Source organism: Podarcis vaucheri (assembly GCF_965113315.1).
Source record: "Podarcis vaucheri genome assembly, chromosome: 6".
Taxonomy (NCBI): Eukaryota; Metazoa; Chordata; class Lepidosauria; order Squamata; family Lacertidae; genus Podarcis; species Podarcis vaucheri.
The window spans coordinates 101,072,220-101,088,779 of NC_138764.1; the positions used below are offsets into that span (position 1 = coordinate 101,072,220).

Consider the following 16,560-nt stretch of genomic DNA (forward strand, 5'->3'; position numbering starts at 1 on the left):
CGACCTAAGGGGCTCATCTTCCAGCGTCATAACTTTTATATGCCTGTTGTCTTTGTCCATGATGTTTTCTTGGCAGGGATACTGGAGTGGCTTGCCGGTTCCTGTTCCAGGTGGATCACGTTTGGTCAAAACTCTCCACTATGACCTGTTCATCTTGGGTGGCCCTGCATGACATAGTTCATAGCTTCTCTGAGTTATTCAAGCCCCTTCGCCACAGCAAGGCAGTGATCCATGAAGGGGCCAACTAAGCTACTAGAAGCTTTTTTAAAAATAAAATAAAATAAAGCTTTGTAGTTTGAATTCTGTGCACTTCCTGCCTTCCAATGGAAACACAACACATAGTCAGAGATGGGAGTGCCAGCTTGGCCACACGACTGTAGGTGCCCAGGGCTGTGGATGCCACGCAATGTGCATGGCCCTAGCTCCATAATCTGTGGGTGCCCGGCTCCTTCATGGGGAATTTTGTGGGTGCTCAGGCACCCAGGGCCCCAGGGAGCTGGCACCTTTGGTCAGAGAAAACGTGGCAGTGAGGGAAAAGGCATTCTGCACATGCCCAGATGCACATTGTTATGATCAAGGCTGCAACCTTTAATTGATTACTTGGTTAAGCAATTTTCGAATTTATTTCTGAATCAACTGAAAATGTTGTTGTTGTTTAGTCGTTTAGTCATGTCCAACTCTTCATGACCCCCTGGACCAGAGCACACCAGGCACTCCTGTCTTCCACTGCCTCCCGCAGTTTGGTCAAACTCATGTCAGTAGCTTCAAAAACAGTGTCCAACCATCTCGTCCTCTGTCATCCCCTTCTCCTTGTGCCCTCCATCTTTCCCAACATCAGGGTCATTTCCAGGGAGTCTTCTCTCCTCATGAGGTGGCCAAAGTATTGGAGCCTCAGCTTCAGGATCTGTCCTTCCAGTGAGCACTCAGGGCTGATTTCCTTCAGAATGGAGAGGTTTGATCTTCTTGCAGTCCATGGGGCTCTCAAGAGTCTCCTCCAGCACCATAATTCAAAAGTATCAATTCTTCGGCGATCAGCCTTCTTCAACTGAAAATGCATCCCCCCCCAAAGCAGGAAGCATGGTTTTGTTTTGTTTAAAAAAGATTCTTTTTAATATAAACTTTTAAAAATTGCAGGTGGCAAGCACTTTTGCAGAAAAGGCATCATTCCCCCCCCCCTCACTCTGACACAGGAGATGATACAACATAAACCTGGGCCATTTAAAACCAAGAACAGCAACACCTTTTTCTGTCAATGCAATTTTAGTCAAACGTATCTAGTTGACTAAGCAATTGACTTTAATTTCTGTATCTGGGCCCTGGGCCCAGAGCCCTGATCAAACATGGTGGCAGGATGGGATCAAGAAATAGGATTCCCACACAGTCATTACATTTCAGCTTCTTCCTTTTGATCTCTGGGTGTCAGTAGCCATCCTGCACTCCCTTCTTGCAGGCACAATCGGATGCACATTCATTCTGAAGTGGGTCCTGTTGAATTCAGTGGGACTTGCTCCCAGGTAAGCGTGCTTTCTTTTTTTAAAAAAAGATATTTTATTATATTTTCACAGTAAAAGACAGAAAAAGCACAAAGTCACACAAAATAAAAAACAATATGATACAAAAATACAAACATACAACATACAACATAGTTAAACCAAATTTCCATAACCCTCTTTCTTGACCCCCTCGCATCTCCCTTTCCTGTGTTCCCGTTTACCAAATTATGTTCAGCAATGCTTCACCTTCTCTCAGGATTTGTTTTAAATTAAACATTTCAGCTATTATGTCTCCAGTTTTGCCCTTTGTTATCAAATATTTAGATATTTAAACTTGACATAATATTATTCAAATTTCATCTTTGTTCTTATAATTCAGTTACTTTCATATTTCTTTCAACTGGGTTACTAATGCCATGTTGTCTTTCTATCCTGCATCATTCTAACATTCATACATTTTACAATACTTTTGCAAATAGTCCTTAAATTTTTTTCCAGTCCTCTTCCACTGTCTCTTCTCCCAGGTCTCGGATTCTGCCAGTCATTTCTGCCAATTCCATGTAGTCAATCAGTTGCATCTGCCATTCTTCCAGAGTGGGCAAATCTTCTGTCTTCCAGTACTTTGCGATAAGTATTCTTGCTGCTGTTGTCGCATACATAAAGAAAATTCTGCTCTTCTTTAGCACCCACTGGCCAACAATGCCCAAAAGGAAGGCCTCTGGTTTCTTAGGGAAGGTATATTTAAATACCTTTTTTAGTTCATTATATATCATTTCCCAGAAAGCCTTAACCCTTGGGCACGTCCACCATAGGTGAAAGAATGTTCCTTCAGTCAGGTAAGCGTGCTTTCCAAGGGTTCCCGTGCAGATGAGCACAAGCACCAACAGGACCCACCAAGATCAATGGGGCTTTTGGCCCTGACCTCAAATGGAGGCACGCTGCTTCCTGCAGTGCACTTCAACTGATAAGGATATCCTGGCTTCTTTTTCTCTGTCCTGAAACAGCAATCCATTTCCAGAACAAGGGGCCCAGAGGTAAAAGTCTGGAAAAGGGACATAGCTCTGTTGGCAGAACTGGGATGGGCTGGGTATGCAGGAGGTCCCAAGTCCAGACCCCGACCCACCCCCACCCCCCGTTGATCTACCCACACGTAGGTGAGGAATCATATGATTATATGCGGCCTTAGAGTTTTTAATTTGATTCAACACATGTAACTATTATTAATAGTGATTATTTTCAGTTGTTATCCTTGAGAAACGTAGAAAATAACAGGATATATTTATCTGAAAGTCTTCAAACTTACACGAACCAAATGTTATATAATACAGTTCTATAAATTATAATGTATGATAATTTAGAGTTTAAATGTATTTTCATGTAATATTTGATACTTCCAGCTGATGAAGGTGAATACATAACTAACTTCTGACTTCTGCTCAGTGATTGAAACTAAGGCCTCCACGACGAATTTGGACTAACATGAACTTATCTCTACTCATAAACTCTTATCTCTAATTCTGTAATGAATTATTGTGTTATGCATATTTTTATGAGTTTGAGTTTGTAATCTCTGTCGAGTTTGTAATCTCTGTTTGAGTCTGTAATCCTTGTCAGAAGACATACTTTTGAATGGATTAGTTTTTGTTACTATTGACTATTGATTTGCGAGTAGGGACCACTCCCACTATTGAAACTTACATTGGCCTGAGTCCTTGGTGTGCTTTTTTCCTGATTTAAAGAAGCTGTCCCGGTTTCTGATTTGATCCCAGAATGTCCCACTTTGCCTTAGGACAGGGGTCTGCAACCTTTAGGACAAAAAGAGCCACTTGGCCCCGTTTCCGAAGAAAAAAAAACCTGGGAACCGCAAAACCATTGCAACATTTAAAACAAATATAACATGCCTTTATCCGTGGCTGGCCTACCAGGGGTCCAAAACAGGGATGGCATCTTCCTCTTCGCAGTCATAGACCTGCATGCGCGCCACTGCCCTCTGATCTGACAGCGGGCGGGAAGGTGACGTCGGGACGGTGCGTGACTGATGCACGCACCGCCCCCATGCGATGTCACAGCCAGTACAGCACCCGCCACAGTGGGGAGTGTCGGAGCGCACAATGCGCCTCCTCCCCTCGCTAGTATCCGCCCCAGAGCCGCGGCAAAGGTGTAAAAGAGCCACATGCGGCTCCAGAGCCGCGGGTTGCAGACCCCTGCCTTAGGACTGAGTTGTTTTTAATTATTTTTATTTTCTATTTTTCTATTTTTTATCTTTATTTTGTAATATTTTGAAAATCTTAATAAATTTCTTATAAAAAAAGAAAAACAAGCCCTTCCCCTTTAATTCACCAGCTGCACGCCAATTTTCTGGGAGCCTCTGACATTCGGAGGCCCACTGCCTTGGACAGTGGAAGCAGAGCGAGACTGTAGTGCTGGAAGGAGGCGCATTCTGACCAAAGGATGAAGGACCATAGAAGAAACTCCGGGGAGAACATCACTCAAAGGAGGAAAACCAGCTTGGCCTCATCCATCGACCGGAGGATCAGGGGCTGCAGGCTTGCACATCTCTGAGCATTCCTGCAATCTGGTGTAAACTGAGCTTGGAATCATTTGACTGAAAGGCGGGATATAAATAAATAAATTCGACAAATAAATAATAAACATGGGGGGCTTGGGGGGATATTGGGTTGTTTTTATTTTGATTATATATTTTGTGGTTTTATATTTTGATTTTGTTTTGTGAACCACCCAGAGATCTCTGGGTATAGGATGGTATATACAGTGGTACCTCGGGTTAAGTACTTAATTCAATCTGGAGGTCCATTCTTAACCTGAAACTGTTCTTAACCTGAAGCACCACTTTAGCTAATGGGGCCTCCCGCTACTGCCGCGCCTCCGGAGCACGATTTCTGTTCTCATCCTGAAGCAAAGTTCTTAACCCGAGGTACTATTTCTGGGTTAGCGGAGTTTGTAACCTGAAGTGTATGTAACCTGAAGCGTATGTAACCCGAGGTACCACTGTAAATTCAATCCATCAATCAATCAATCAATCAACCAATCAATTCCAAGTAGAGCTTCACCCAACAGCTCTGGAAATTGACAGTACAGTCCTGAGCATCTCCAGGAAAGGAAAGGGGGAGCAGCCCCCTCCAAGAAAGATTGTGAGATTCCCAGTTTTCATTTTTTTAAAAGTGTTTTTAGCATTTGTAGTTCCTGAGACACGAGATAGATTGTTCGGGTACTATTCTTCTCACTTTGGTGGGGCTTGCTGTCTTCTCTTCCCGTTTTATTTTGACACCTATGAGCACAATCCTAAAGCAAGTCCCACTCTCACTTAGTAGGCGCATTAAGACCCATTTATCCCCTTGCAAAGATGCACTGAATTGCAGCGTTAGCCTACAGTACAAGGACTATCCATCAGCACTTAACGTGATTTGCTTTACAGCAGAGGTGGGGAACATCAGGCCCCGCCCCCTCCCGAGGCCACACCTCCCACCAGCCCCTCCCCCTCCTTGGCTAACATTCGCCCTTGATCTGTGACACTGCCTGGATGGACACTACCTCTCGCTTGTCTGGATGGAGGGGTGTGTCTGTGAATAATAATAATAATAATAATAATAATAATAATAATAATAATAATAATAATAATAATAATAATAATAATAATTTATTTATTTATACCCCGCCCATCTGGCTGGGCTTCCCCAGCCACTCTGGGCGGCTTCCAAAAGAATATTAAAATACCGGTACTATAATACATCAAACATCAAACGAACCTACCATACAAAGGTAACATTTATATTCGTGGCCCTGCCCACTTTTGCCTCTGGCTCCGCCCACCACTCGCATGTGGCCCCCTCCAGAAGGAAATGCGGCCCTCGGGGCGAAAAGTAAACATTTCGCAGCCCTGCTTTCCAGCCTAACGGATCTGCCCCGAAGAGCTTACAATCTAACTTTCCTTCCAGCAAGGAACGGCGTCTGCGCGCACTAAACTCCCCTGAAAAGACAGCACTTTTCAAACCATTTCCAGACCCCCTTTCAAAGAGGGGTTTCGGCCTCTCCACCTCCTCTCCCCCCCCACCTGCACTGAGAATCACCCCCACCCAAGCGAGGCTTTCTCCACTCAAAGGGACCTCTCCCGACGCTCTCTTGCAGCGTTTGCCTCGACCACGTGCGCCTAGGAGCCAACTTTATTTGGCTGCGGCTTTTCTTCTTTTCCAAAGGGTGCGTGTGCAGAAACGGATTGTACACATAAAAAATGGGGATGTTAGGAAATCAAAGCAAGGCTAAACAAACCACCCCCTCTCTCCCCACCCCCCGGCCAGCGGCACCCAAAAAAAATCCCTGTCGCCCACTTCGCGGGGGGACACTTGCGTCTGGCTAGCTCGGAGGAGGCGCTGCTGAGCGCCTGAGGTTTGCGCAAACGGAATTGCCTCGCCAGGACTTAATGCGACAGGAGGGAGAGGAACGTCGGGGGAGCGGGGGGAGCAATTTCCCCGATTTCCTTTGCCGGGAGGGGGGAATGAAACCGCGCGTCCATCGCCCTCCTCCTTCGGGGGTGTTCCTAGCGGGCCCGTCTAACCCCTCCTCCTTTCCCGTCGCCCTCCCTCAGATGGGAAGCGCAGCCTTTATAATGTGGCCCCTCCGACGGGAGCATCCTTTCCAGCGCGTGCGTCTTGTCCTCCTTTTTTTGGAGGGGGCGAACCAAGCCAGCCCTTAGCTCGGGCCGAATCCTGCCTCCTTCTCTGGTTCCTTTGCGCATTTCGAGCCTCTGATTCCTTCGCTCGCGTCGTCTTCTTTCCTTGGAGAAGGGAACCCGATTCTCTTCTTGTTTTTCCGTTTTTCTTCTTCTTTTTCTGCTCGCCTTGTGATCCCAAAAGGTTCGTCTAGCTGGAATGAATATATCTGAGCCTAGTTTCTGTAGAGAGGAGATACCCCAAGCCAGAGGCGACTTTTCATGGGGAGCCGTCGCGGGAGCAGCCGCTGCGCCACTGCCGCCTCCGCCTCCGCCGCCTCCACCTCCTCCCGCCGCCGCTGCCTCTGATCCCGGGCGCGCCTTCGCGCAGCACAGCCGGGCCGCCGAGCCCGCCGTCTCCAGCCGGACCCCCAGCCCGGAGCCGGCCTTCGGATTTCGCCCCGGCGCAGCGGCGCCCATCGGGGGAGGCGACCCCGGCGGCGCGCTCTTGGGCACCTCGGCTGCCTCGAGCCGTTCTCCCAGCCCCGACGCCGGCTATGGCTACGGCGCCGGCTCGGGCCGTCCGTCCGACGGCAAGAGCGCCGAGGATTCCCGCATCCGGCGCCCCATGAACGCCTTCATGGTGTGGGCCAAGGACGAGAGGAAGCGGCTGGCCCAGCAGAATCCGGACCTGCACAACGCGGTGCTGAGCAAGATGCTGGGTAAGCGGGGGGTGTGAGCGCACTGTGGGACTCATTGCCACCAGATGTGGGGATGATGACCACCAGGAGCTAAGGTGGGTTTGGGCAGATTCATAGGGAAGCGAAAGCCTTTCAAGCATGGGTATAGCCAGGATTTATTATAGCGGGGCAGGCTTTATGTTAGGGGGACAGAACCTCAGTTCTGTATTTTTGTTGATTTTTATTGATTTAGGGGGGCAGCCTCCCACCCCCCTTAGTCAGGCTTGAAAGGCTTCTCCCTCCCTCTGAGAGCACACTCAGGTGTTGAAGGGAGACCTGGGGTTTGCAGAAATCCTTTTTAGCAACCTATAATGGGGGCCCTCGAGAAAAGACCCTGCGAAGACCAAGCATGCTCAGTAGCAATGGGATGATGAGGGTTTTGGGGTGTGGGTGTTGACAACGGGAGTGGGAACTATCCTAGAAGAAGACATAACTAGCAATCTAGGCACCTCTCTCTATCTCTCTCTCACACACACACTGCAAAATTTTATTGCAGGTCCCACGTATTAGCCATACCTGAGAAATGGAGCTTGCATGTTCCAAGCAGTTTACCTTGGAGTAAGATTGGAGACTGGGGGCAAACAGGAACAGAGGTGGCCGCTGTCTTTTGTTCTGCTGGTGGGCTCTGTGGGGGCATCTGTTTGAACAGTGCAGTTCTTACAAGGATCGAAAAGGAGTTTGGGAGAGGGGAGAGTAGCAGCCATGAGGAAGGAAGCTCTCTCTTTTTAAATTTATTTTGAGGAAGCTCTCTCTTATGGTGCAACCTTTCTCATCAGCCCCTCTCTGCAGGTCATCCGCGGTACAATCCTGCACATGGGTACCCAGAAGTCAATTGCAGTGTGGCTCGTTCCCAGATAAAGGGCTATAGGATTGTGACTTTAATCCAGATAATTTACTCATCCGTTGCACCTACAGCAAGGGAAGCACTAGGGCAGATCACTTCCCTCTTGCACTATTACTGCACGCTTGCAAATGCTTCTCACAAAGCTGAGAAAGCAGCCAAAGGAAGTCATTTTCAAATCAAATGTGCATTCTGGCCAAGCGCGCGGTTTTAAAACTGAACTGCATTGGGTGTTAGTCTATGAAATGTTGCTCTCAGTCCCCTCTTCACCCGAAAGGATACAGTTCAAAGACTAGAAGAACGTTTCCCCCTGCACCCTTTTACTAATTTCACTTCTTTGGGATAGAAAGATCTGCAGTCAATGAGTAATAAGAGACCCTGAAAGATGAACACATTTAGAAGCTTTTTGGCTTCTGTCGCTTTGTCTGATGATGCAGGACATTTCATCTTCATTTGGGAGGTGTGTATGGGGAAGGATGCAGGGACACACACATAAGCAGAGAGTGGGAAGAAAATTGCACATAGAAGGGTCCCCAAGAACCCGAGATACAGAAGGTAACGGTCGGTCCATCACATTTCTATCACAAACCTAAATTTATACAACGTAGGAAGCTGCCATATCCTGACTCACTGGCCCATCTTGCTCAGTACTGTCTACACAGACTGGCAGCAGCTATCCAGGACTTTGGGGGGGAGGTCTCTCCTAGCCCTACCTGGAAATGCCAGGGATTGAACTTGGGGCATTCTGCATGCGAGGCAGATGCTCTATCATTGAGCTATGGCCCTTTCCCACCCCCACCCCCTTATTGCAAGGTAAGAGCAAATTGACTCATTCACAACAACAAACCGCAAGCTTCTTGTGCTAATTTTATTGAAGGATAGGCTGTTAGAAGGAATAGAGAGATAGTGCACCATTCATGTGTCGGCATGCATTTGTTTGACTTGGTTGAAATAAAGTATCTAGAGGGACGCAAAAGGGCTGTAGGGTTCGTTGGGGGGAAGTGTTTGTGACATCACAAGCACTGGGCAATCGGCACTATGCGCTGCAGCTTCTATTGCAGAAAGCCATAACTGGTTTCTTCTGAGCTCAGCCCAGGGCAGTTCAGTACAAAGCTAAACAGCAGTCGCTACATCTGCAGTAAAACCATGGTCAAATCCACCAAAATTTCTTATTACACAAAATGACAAGTGATTATCAAATTTGCAACAAATAGAATGGAAAGGGGTTAAGTAACTTGTTCCATTTGTGCAAGCATGTATGCTTTCACAATGGAACTTCCTCCCTCAAATTTATTTTGGGGGTTCTCCCAATCCACTGGGGCAGATTTGGAGAGGGCACAGGATGTGCACTGAGGGGACAAGATAGGGGAGTTCTGTTGCACAAGCAAAAATCCTTGCACTAACAGACTAAGCACATTGGATACTGCCCAGACAAAATGCCATTTCCCCTTGTTCTTGGAAGCGGTCAAGGAAAAAAGAACTCATTAGTTCTCTTATTCCCCCACCCTTTCCTGAACACCTATCTAGAAACAAGAGACACAGGCTCCTACATAAAATTTTCATATATTATATACCTTAGCTAGCTATCCCCTTGCAAAGTGTCCAGGGTCCTCTAGCCATATATGCCATGTATGGATGTTAATTACTATGGGACGGAATGTGGGAGAGAGCCCTTTCTAAACTGAAAGCCTATTGTTCAGCAATGTGGGTATCACATTTGCATTTCAGAGTAGACAAGAGAAATACAAAAAATCACTTGCAAGGAAGCTGCCATCACTGGTTGTGTGAAAGCACCATTATTAAAAAACTGCACTTTGGTTTCCCCCCCTCTTTAACTACCTTGTGATTGTGTGTGTGTGTGTGTAAGCAAGTAAGGAAGAGCAGGGGGGGGAGAGAGATGTTTCTAATCGAAGTGGAATCTCCATCACATCAAAAATCACAGCAGGGTAGGAACTTTATCAGAACCCATGAAAACGTTCCAAAATAGTGAATGCACTCTCAGGTTCTCCAAAACTCTCCATTGGACTGGATGATAAACTTGATCTCCTTCTCCACACCCTATTTTACTTGGCATCCAGGCTGATGAGATAGTTCACCATCTTGTGACATCTTGGATGGTCTTAATGTTTTTGTGGATTTTGGGGTCGTTCTCATGGATCATACAAGAGATCATGAACATATCAGGGACTCAGAGCCATGATCTCCCAGAGGATCTACTGTACCTTCTTGGCATAGTCTCTCTCTCTCTCTCTCTCTCTCTCTCTCTCTCTCTCTCTCGTCTGCCATGGTTAAGACACATGGTGAAAAAACTGGAATCTAATGTCCCCACGGTAGACGGGGGCTGAGGAGATGACCTTTTGGTGATTGGACTTGCATGGTTTAAAAACAAAAACAGCATCCTACTTCCCAATGTGAGATACGTAAATGCAAGTACTGCCTATTGTTTAATGGCCTTTGTATGCTGCAATTATTATATGAGCAATAGTTTGGGCTTCTGAAGCAGGTGAAGGACTCGAACCCTTGATCTGCCGGAGCCCTTAATTCTCCCCCGTTTCTGCTGTAGCTTCACGCCTGTGTTTTTCCTTTCCGGACCCCCTCCAGGCCAGTCGTGGAAAGCGCTCAGCGCCAACGACAAGCGCCCCTTTGTGGAAGAGGCAGAGAGGCTGAGGATCCAGCACCTACAGGACCACCCCAACTACAAGTACCGCCCCAGGAGGAAGAAGCAAGCCAAGAAAATCAAGAGGATGGAGCCCAACATCCTCCTGCACAATCTCTCCCAGCCTTGCGGCGACGGCTTTGCATTGAACCACCGGGCTGGTGGCGCCATCGGGCACCCGGGCCATGCCCAGCCTCCTCCGCTCAACCACTTCAGAGAACTCCGCTCGGTGAGCTCTGATATGGAGAACTACGGCTTGCCGACCCCTGAGATGTCCCCTCTGGACGTCTTGGAGCAGACGGAGCCTGCCTTTTTCCCTCCGCACATGCAGGACGACTGTGGCGTGATGTCCTTCCGAGGCTACCATCACCACCCTCCTCCTCCTCCACCTCCACAGATGGAGTTTACCCCGGAGAAAAACCTGGGGAGGAACATGCCCATGGGCTACCCGCAGAACCCCCCTCACCTGGCTGATGCCATGAGGACTCCCCACCCACCTGGTATGTACTACAACCAAATATGCGCCGGAGCCGCCAACGGGCTTTCAGCCCACCTGGGCCAGCTCTCCCCGCCGCCTGAATCTCACCACCTCGACGGCGTGGAGCACTTGAACCCCAACGAGCTCTGGACAGAAGTGGACCGCAACGAGTTTGACCAGTATTTGAATATGAGCAGGACTCGTCCCGATCCGTCGGGGTTTGCCTACCATGTCTCCGTGTCCAAAGTGACTCCACGAAGCCTCTCCTGTGAGGAGAGCAGCTTGATATCGGCCCTGTCCGATGCCAGCAGCGCTGTCTATTACAGCACCTGTATCACTGGGTAGGGCTGCGCTAGTGTGTTCAGCAAGGGGAGAGGGGTTCGAGGCTGAGCTCGGTTTAACCGCCATTTCCCTTCCCCCAGGGAACCCTGGGAACCTGCAAGGGGGAACCATGGGATCTTGTACCTGAATTCCGTCTCCTAACCACAATTCCCAGGACCCTTTGAGCGAAGCTGTGCCGGTTAAACTGGTATGGATTTGACGGCAGCTCAAAACCGACACGTACCCTTAGGAAAGGCATGGTGCGCAGGTGCTAACCTCTTTTTTTGTTTGCTCCAAATGAGAGCAGCTTGGTTTCCCATCCCTGTGGGGCACCTTGTCCTTCTAACAAATTTATTCTTACCTGCTGAGAGACAGCCCAGCTCAGCTAATGCGCCCGTCCTTTGAGAAACAAGTGCCAATCTGCCGAGGAGTGAGCAAAAAACATCTGCAGGAACTTTGAAACTGTTGCTGCAGAGAATTGCTGCAGAGAAACTATTTGCCCTTCTACTGTTGTGTCCCAAGCAGGGCTTGGGAACCTCACCCCTGAAGCTTGTGGAGTTTTCTGCATTTAAGGGCCTCTTCACACTTAAACAGATTATTATTATTATTATTATTATTATTATTATTATTGTCCACTGCAGGTCATTCAGCATAAACCCATGAGTGTCACTGTCAGGATTTTTCATTCTCTCCCGCGCTGCAGAGCGTGTGTGACGTGTGCATGTCACAAATGTGTTTGCAGAGCAGACATGTGTGCATCGTACTCACCTCGGAGCAAGGGACTGGATGTGTCAGGCTCGACTTTGCTCTGTGTGAAAGAGCCCTTAGATCCCCATGAGATCTGCCTTGCACATTTTTAGCTGAAGCACTGGGTTGGGGGGCCAAAACACGGGACACCGCCCCCTTCCTTGTTCAGCGTAATGTGCAAATCATCTCAGAGTCCCTCTGCAAGACCCGACATTCATCTAGCTGAGATAACAGTGCCCACCTATATATCCCCACAAGTGCCTTCCTTTGCATCAGCCTTCCAAATCCTCTCCCCTTGCCTGTCAACATTGCAATATTTAGATTATCTCATTAAATGCATTGCTTGGGTTTTTTGTTTTTAAAAATAATAATGCTGAACCACTGATATACTGTTTTGCTATGTAGCACAATGAGATAGACTGTTGCAAAGCAGAAGGAAACTGAATTCATAGGGTGCCAAAATGTGTGAGGGCGGACAGTTTTTCTGGACCTTTTATTGCCCCGGAGGGAATTACTGTGGGTGCAGCTTTTCCTCACGCCTGCAGCATTAGAACATGACAAGCCGCAAGATGCTGAAATCCTTTCCCTCTGGATTGTTGGAAAAAGTTCAGGAGCCTGGTTCTCTGGTGCATTTGATCTCTTCCAGTGTTTAAGATGTCTGTACTGTAAGTCTGCGTAACTGGGGAAGCAGGGTGGGGGGGCAGTGGCCCTCGACATCTGGGTTGTTTGTTTTAGCAGTGAAGCAAGGTTTGTCGTTCTTCAAAAGCAGGCTAGCCGCCTGACCCGGAGCTGAATTGCAAGCTGTCCAATTTGAAGCATCACTCGAGTCCTAGAACATGCTGGGATCTGTTTCTGCATTGCCACCCCGAGGGCACCGTCGTGGGGTAAAGCTATAGTCATGCCTAAAACAGGTTGGATTGAACTTGCTTTTGCAGGAGGGGAAGCACTGACGGCAGTGCGGTTGAGACCTTCCATAAAAGGGGGTGGGCATCAAGGCAGGGAAGTAGCCAAATTGTGATGAGGGAGGGTTTTAAGACTGGTTAAAATGGTATGAAGGGAAAGGCTTGAAAAAGCCGTAAAAATAAAATAAAATTGACAGATGGTCCTTTTAGGGTGGCATAGCTTTACCAAGATTGTGCCCGTTCACTTCAAAGGCAGCCCACTGATTTCAGTAGCTTCCAAGTGTTTTGGAAATCCATTCTCGGGTTAATTTCCCCCTGATGCTTTTTCATATAACTCTAAGCATCCCTATCAGAAAGCTCACGGAACCTGCTTCGACTCAACCTCCCTGTGAACCTCTGCGTAAATCCCATTGAAGCAGCTCTGCTAAGCTTTGCCCATGTAAACCCATGATCTTTGCAATCACACTGATGGAAGCGTTGGGGTGGAGGTGCATTTGAAGCTGCCATGTGAGATCCGAGCCACTAGCCCACTGCCGTCTCTGGTGGCCATAATTCAAGGGCTCAGGGCAAGAATCTTTCCCCACTCCTCTGGGATCCTGTGAGCTGGGGGCACCCAGGACTGAAACCGGGACCATCGTCGTGCAAAGCAGATGTTCTGCCACTGGCCTACAGCCTTTCCCGAAACATAGGCAGCTGCTTCAGACCAAATCAGACTATTGGCCATCTCACTCAGTATTGCCCATGTTGACTGGGTTTCAGAGGGGAAGCCTCTGCCTGGGAATGCAGGCAATTACACCTGCGACCTTTTTTCATGCAAGCAGATGCTTTACTGCTGAGCCACAGCAGCCCCTTTCTTCAGGCTGGAGGAGCAACTTTCAGCCTTCCACTTTCCCCAAGGTCTACACCATGCCTGGAGAACCAGCATTTTCAGAGTTAGGTTATTAAGGCTAAAGGAGAAGCGAGTCAGGGCTTATCCACACTGACCTACACTCCACATTCCTAGGCACCGGTCCACACTTTCCAGGTCTGTGTCCAACAGCTCTTTATTAATATTATTTTTGCTTTCCTTGCAAAAACCCACTCTTTACCACCGAATCAGAGCAAATGGCAATTTGCAGAAAACCCGAATTGCCATTTGCTCCTAATCAGCAGTATGGATCCAATTTTCTTGGGGAAAGCAGATGGGGGAGGGAGAGAGAGAGAGAGAGAGAGAGAGAGAAAGAAAGAAAGAAAGAAAGAAAGAAAGAAAGAAAGAAAGAAAGAAAGAAAGAAAGAAAGAAAGAAAGAAAAGCACTCTGAAATGGACTGGGAAAGTGTGACCCTATGCCTAGAAAGCGTTGGGGAGGGGAGGTGAGTAAGGATGAGCCCTAATAAGGTGTTCAAAACCGGGAGTGATTCTTTTGCAATGATTGTTATGGGACAGAGACTAGTTTAGGGGTGCCAAACAGGCACATTTTTCACTGTATCAAGATTATTATCTTTCATTTGAACCATAGGACTATATTTTTACTAAGTCTTTTTTTATATCTTATCTATCTATCTATAAATGATATTTAATTTGTTCAGGCATTTTATACTACCGAATGTCTTTTTTGTCTCTTTTGGTAATAAATCAAAGGGTATCTGTGTCACGGAAAGCATTTATGTAGCAACCGAATTAAAACAAATCTAAAGAACAGAGGAGAGAGGGGCAGTTTTAAGTCGTAAAATCGCGTGCAACAATTTTCTGGAATTTTGGGGGGATAAGGAGAGCATTTTCGAAAGCCGCGAGACCATGGAGACTCGATCCCACGGTGGAGGGGGGGGGAGAATCTGTATAAAACCCCATTGAAATGAATTGGCAGCTACACAAGGACCCTGCTAGAGTTTGTGCAGAAAACCGTCCCAAATAATGTTGCTGGCTGGTTAATTGTTAAGACATATTTTCCTAATTTCTTGGCTCTCATGTGCTTGCTATGTGAACACATGTTTCTCCCCCCAATAAATGTTGGCCCCAACCATTTCCAGATTTCTCTGGCACTCGATTCCTGTTTAGACTGCGCATTGGTTTCAAGGCAACACCTCCCACTAAGCACTGTGCAAGGGTGTGTTTGTGTGAGAGAAGAAAGGCCTTCTCTATAGGAAGGATAGGAGAGGGTGGGTTTGATCCAGGCCAATGCAATCCAGCGTACGTGCCTATTTTCCCAATGTTGTGTAAGCTGCCGATGTGTTTGGTCGGACGTGCCATCTGTTCTCAGATTTGAGGAGGCGGGGAACAACCCTCAGTCCTCTAATAAAACGACGTGATATCCTTTTCTTGACATGTCTGTGTGTGGTTTTTTGGGTTTCGTTAACACAACTGCGCACAATTTGCGCTAAAGGGGCTCTGCATTTGCACGTCGGAGCCTGCAGAAATTGGGAATAATATTAAAAGGCTGCTTAGCTCTGTTGATTTCGCTGTGCTAATATGGCTCCTCGCATGTGTTCTGATGCTTTGTTTACAGCCTGACACATAGGACGGTGACGTCAAAGGGCTTGGGTGGGAGCCAGTTGGTTTCCCACCCACCCTCTTCCCTGTCCTAAACATTATTGTGATTGTTTGCAGCGCTAGCTTAAGATCTCATCACATCATCTTTTGTTATGTTGCTGATGCACTGGAGGACGCATGTCCCCCGTTTCGAGCACATTGTTTCTCTGGCACAGAAATGTCTTTGAGCATTATTATTATTATTATTTGCACCAGGAATGCCTTTCAGTCTCCTGTGCTTCACTTGCTCATCATCACCGCTAATGCTGTATATGGAGAAGAAAGCTCTTTTTGAAAAATCAGCTGTAGATTCTTGGTTCATGCGGTGCTTTCATCCAGTTTCCAAAGACAGGGAATTCAAGGAACAGGGCTTGCTGTTGCTCATGAAAACACTCTGGGGAATGGGCAATTAAGTTCCGATCAATAGAACTTAATTCCATAGCAATGCAAACTTAATTTCACTTGGGCTACGCTGTCTTTGATGTTGCAAGATGTTTCCCAAGACAGCTCTCTGTCGCCTGATGGGCGGATTGCCTTTCTTTTGGCGCTTCCATTGGGCAAAGCAGTTAGCCATTTTTACCTTGTGAATTTTTCACAACAACCTTATTAGTTATTACCAATCCTCTCTGTTCTCTCCCTCCATATTTCTGCTGTGTTTTTGTACACAATGTATGCTAAAACTCCGGTTCCAAAACAGCCCCTTGAAGTAGATTTTCTTTCTTTCTTCTTTTGCCCGAAATATTTCCACTCTTTCTTTGTCATATTTTAACCCCATCCAATTAATCAAGCTACACATTGGCTTTTTTTTAAAAAAAAAGCCCCTGTGAATGTGCTTAGAATATATCTAGAAAGGAAAATGCCAGTCCATTGCAGAAAAATGCTAATGACATCTGTTCATTGAATGATGGCGATGATTTAAAACAGATTTTTTTCTTCGCCAAGGAAGGTTTTTATTTTATTTTTTATGAGTCCCCTTTCTTTCTTTCTTTCTTTCTTTCTTTCTTTCTTTCTTTCTTTCTTTCTCTTTCTCTCTTATTGTTGCTGTTGGCAAAAAGATGTTGAGTGGCGGTGTGTGTGTGTGTGTCTTTAAACCAACCGTACTCACTTTAGAGAAGTTTTAAAAGGAAAACTCCATCGGTGTAAAGGATTGGGTTTTCAACACTTGCGAAGCACACTTTAGTTTTAAAATGCCGATTTAGAGGCAGGTTCC

General features: G+C 47.0%; 1 protein-coding gene and 1 long non-coding RNA gene across 2 annotated transcripts; both read left to right on the forward strand.

The window, feature by feature from the left end:
- The first annotated feature begins 6,071 nt into the window (after nucleotides 1–6,071).
- SOX18 (SRY-box transcription factor 18) lies at nucleotides 6,072–12,289 on the forward strand. The gene is made up of 2 exons (XM_082226992.1): nucleotides 6,072–6,881; nucleotides 10,342–12,289. Exons 1-2 carry the CDS (start codon nucleotides 6,380–6,382, stop codon nucleotides 11,217–11,219), a joined length of 1,380 nt encoding a protein of 459 aa, XP_082083118.1. The 5' UTR covers nucleotides 6,072–6,379; the 3' UTR covers nucleotides 11,220–12,289.
- LOC309534675 lies at nucleotides 7,416–8,569 on the forward strand. The gene is made up of 2 exons (XR_014220829.1): nucleotides 7,416–8,155; nucleotides 8,216–8,569. It is a non-coding gene; the product is annotated as an uncharacterized lncRNA (long non-coding RNA).
- Nucleotides 12,290–16,560: the final 4,271 nt, after the last annotated feature.

Bases quoted from the DNA above. Each gene is read 5' to 3' on its own strand.
- SOX18 (XM_082226992.1), top strand. From the start codon at position 6,380: ATGAATATATCTGAGCCTAGTTTCTGTAGAGAGGAGATACCCCAAGCC. The intron at 6,882-10,341 runs GTAAGCGGGGGG...GACCCCCTCCAG, and splicing joins GGTGCTGAGCAAGATGCTGG to GCCAGTCGTGGAAAGCGCTC.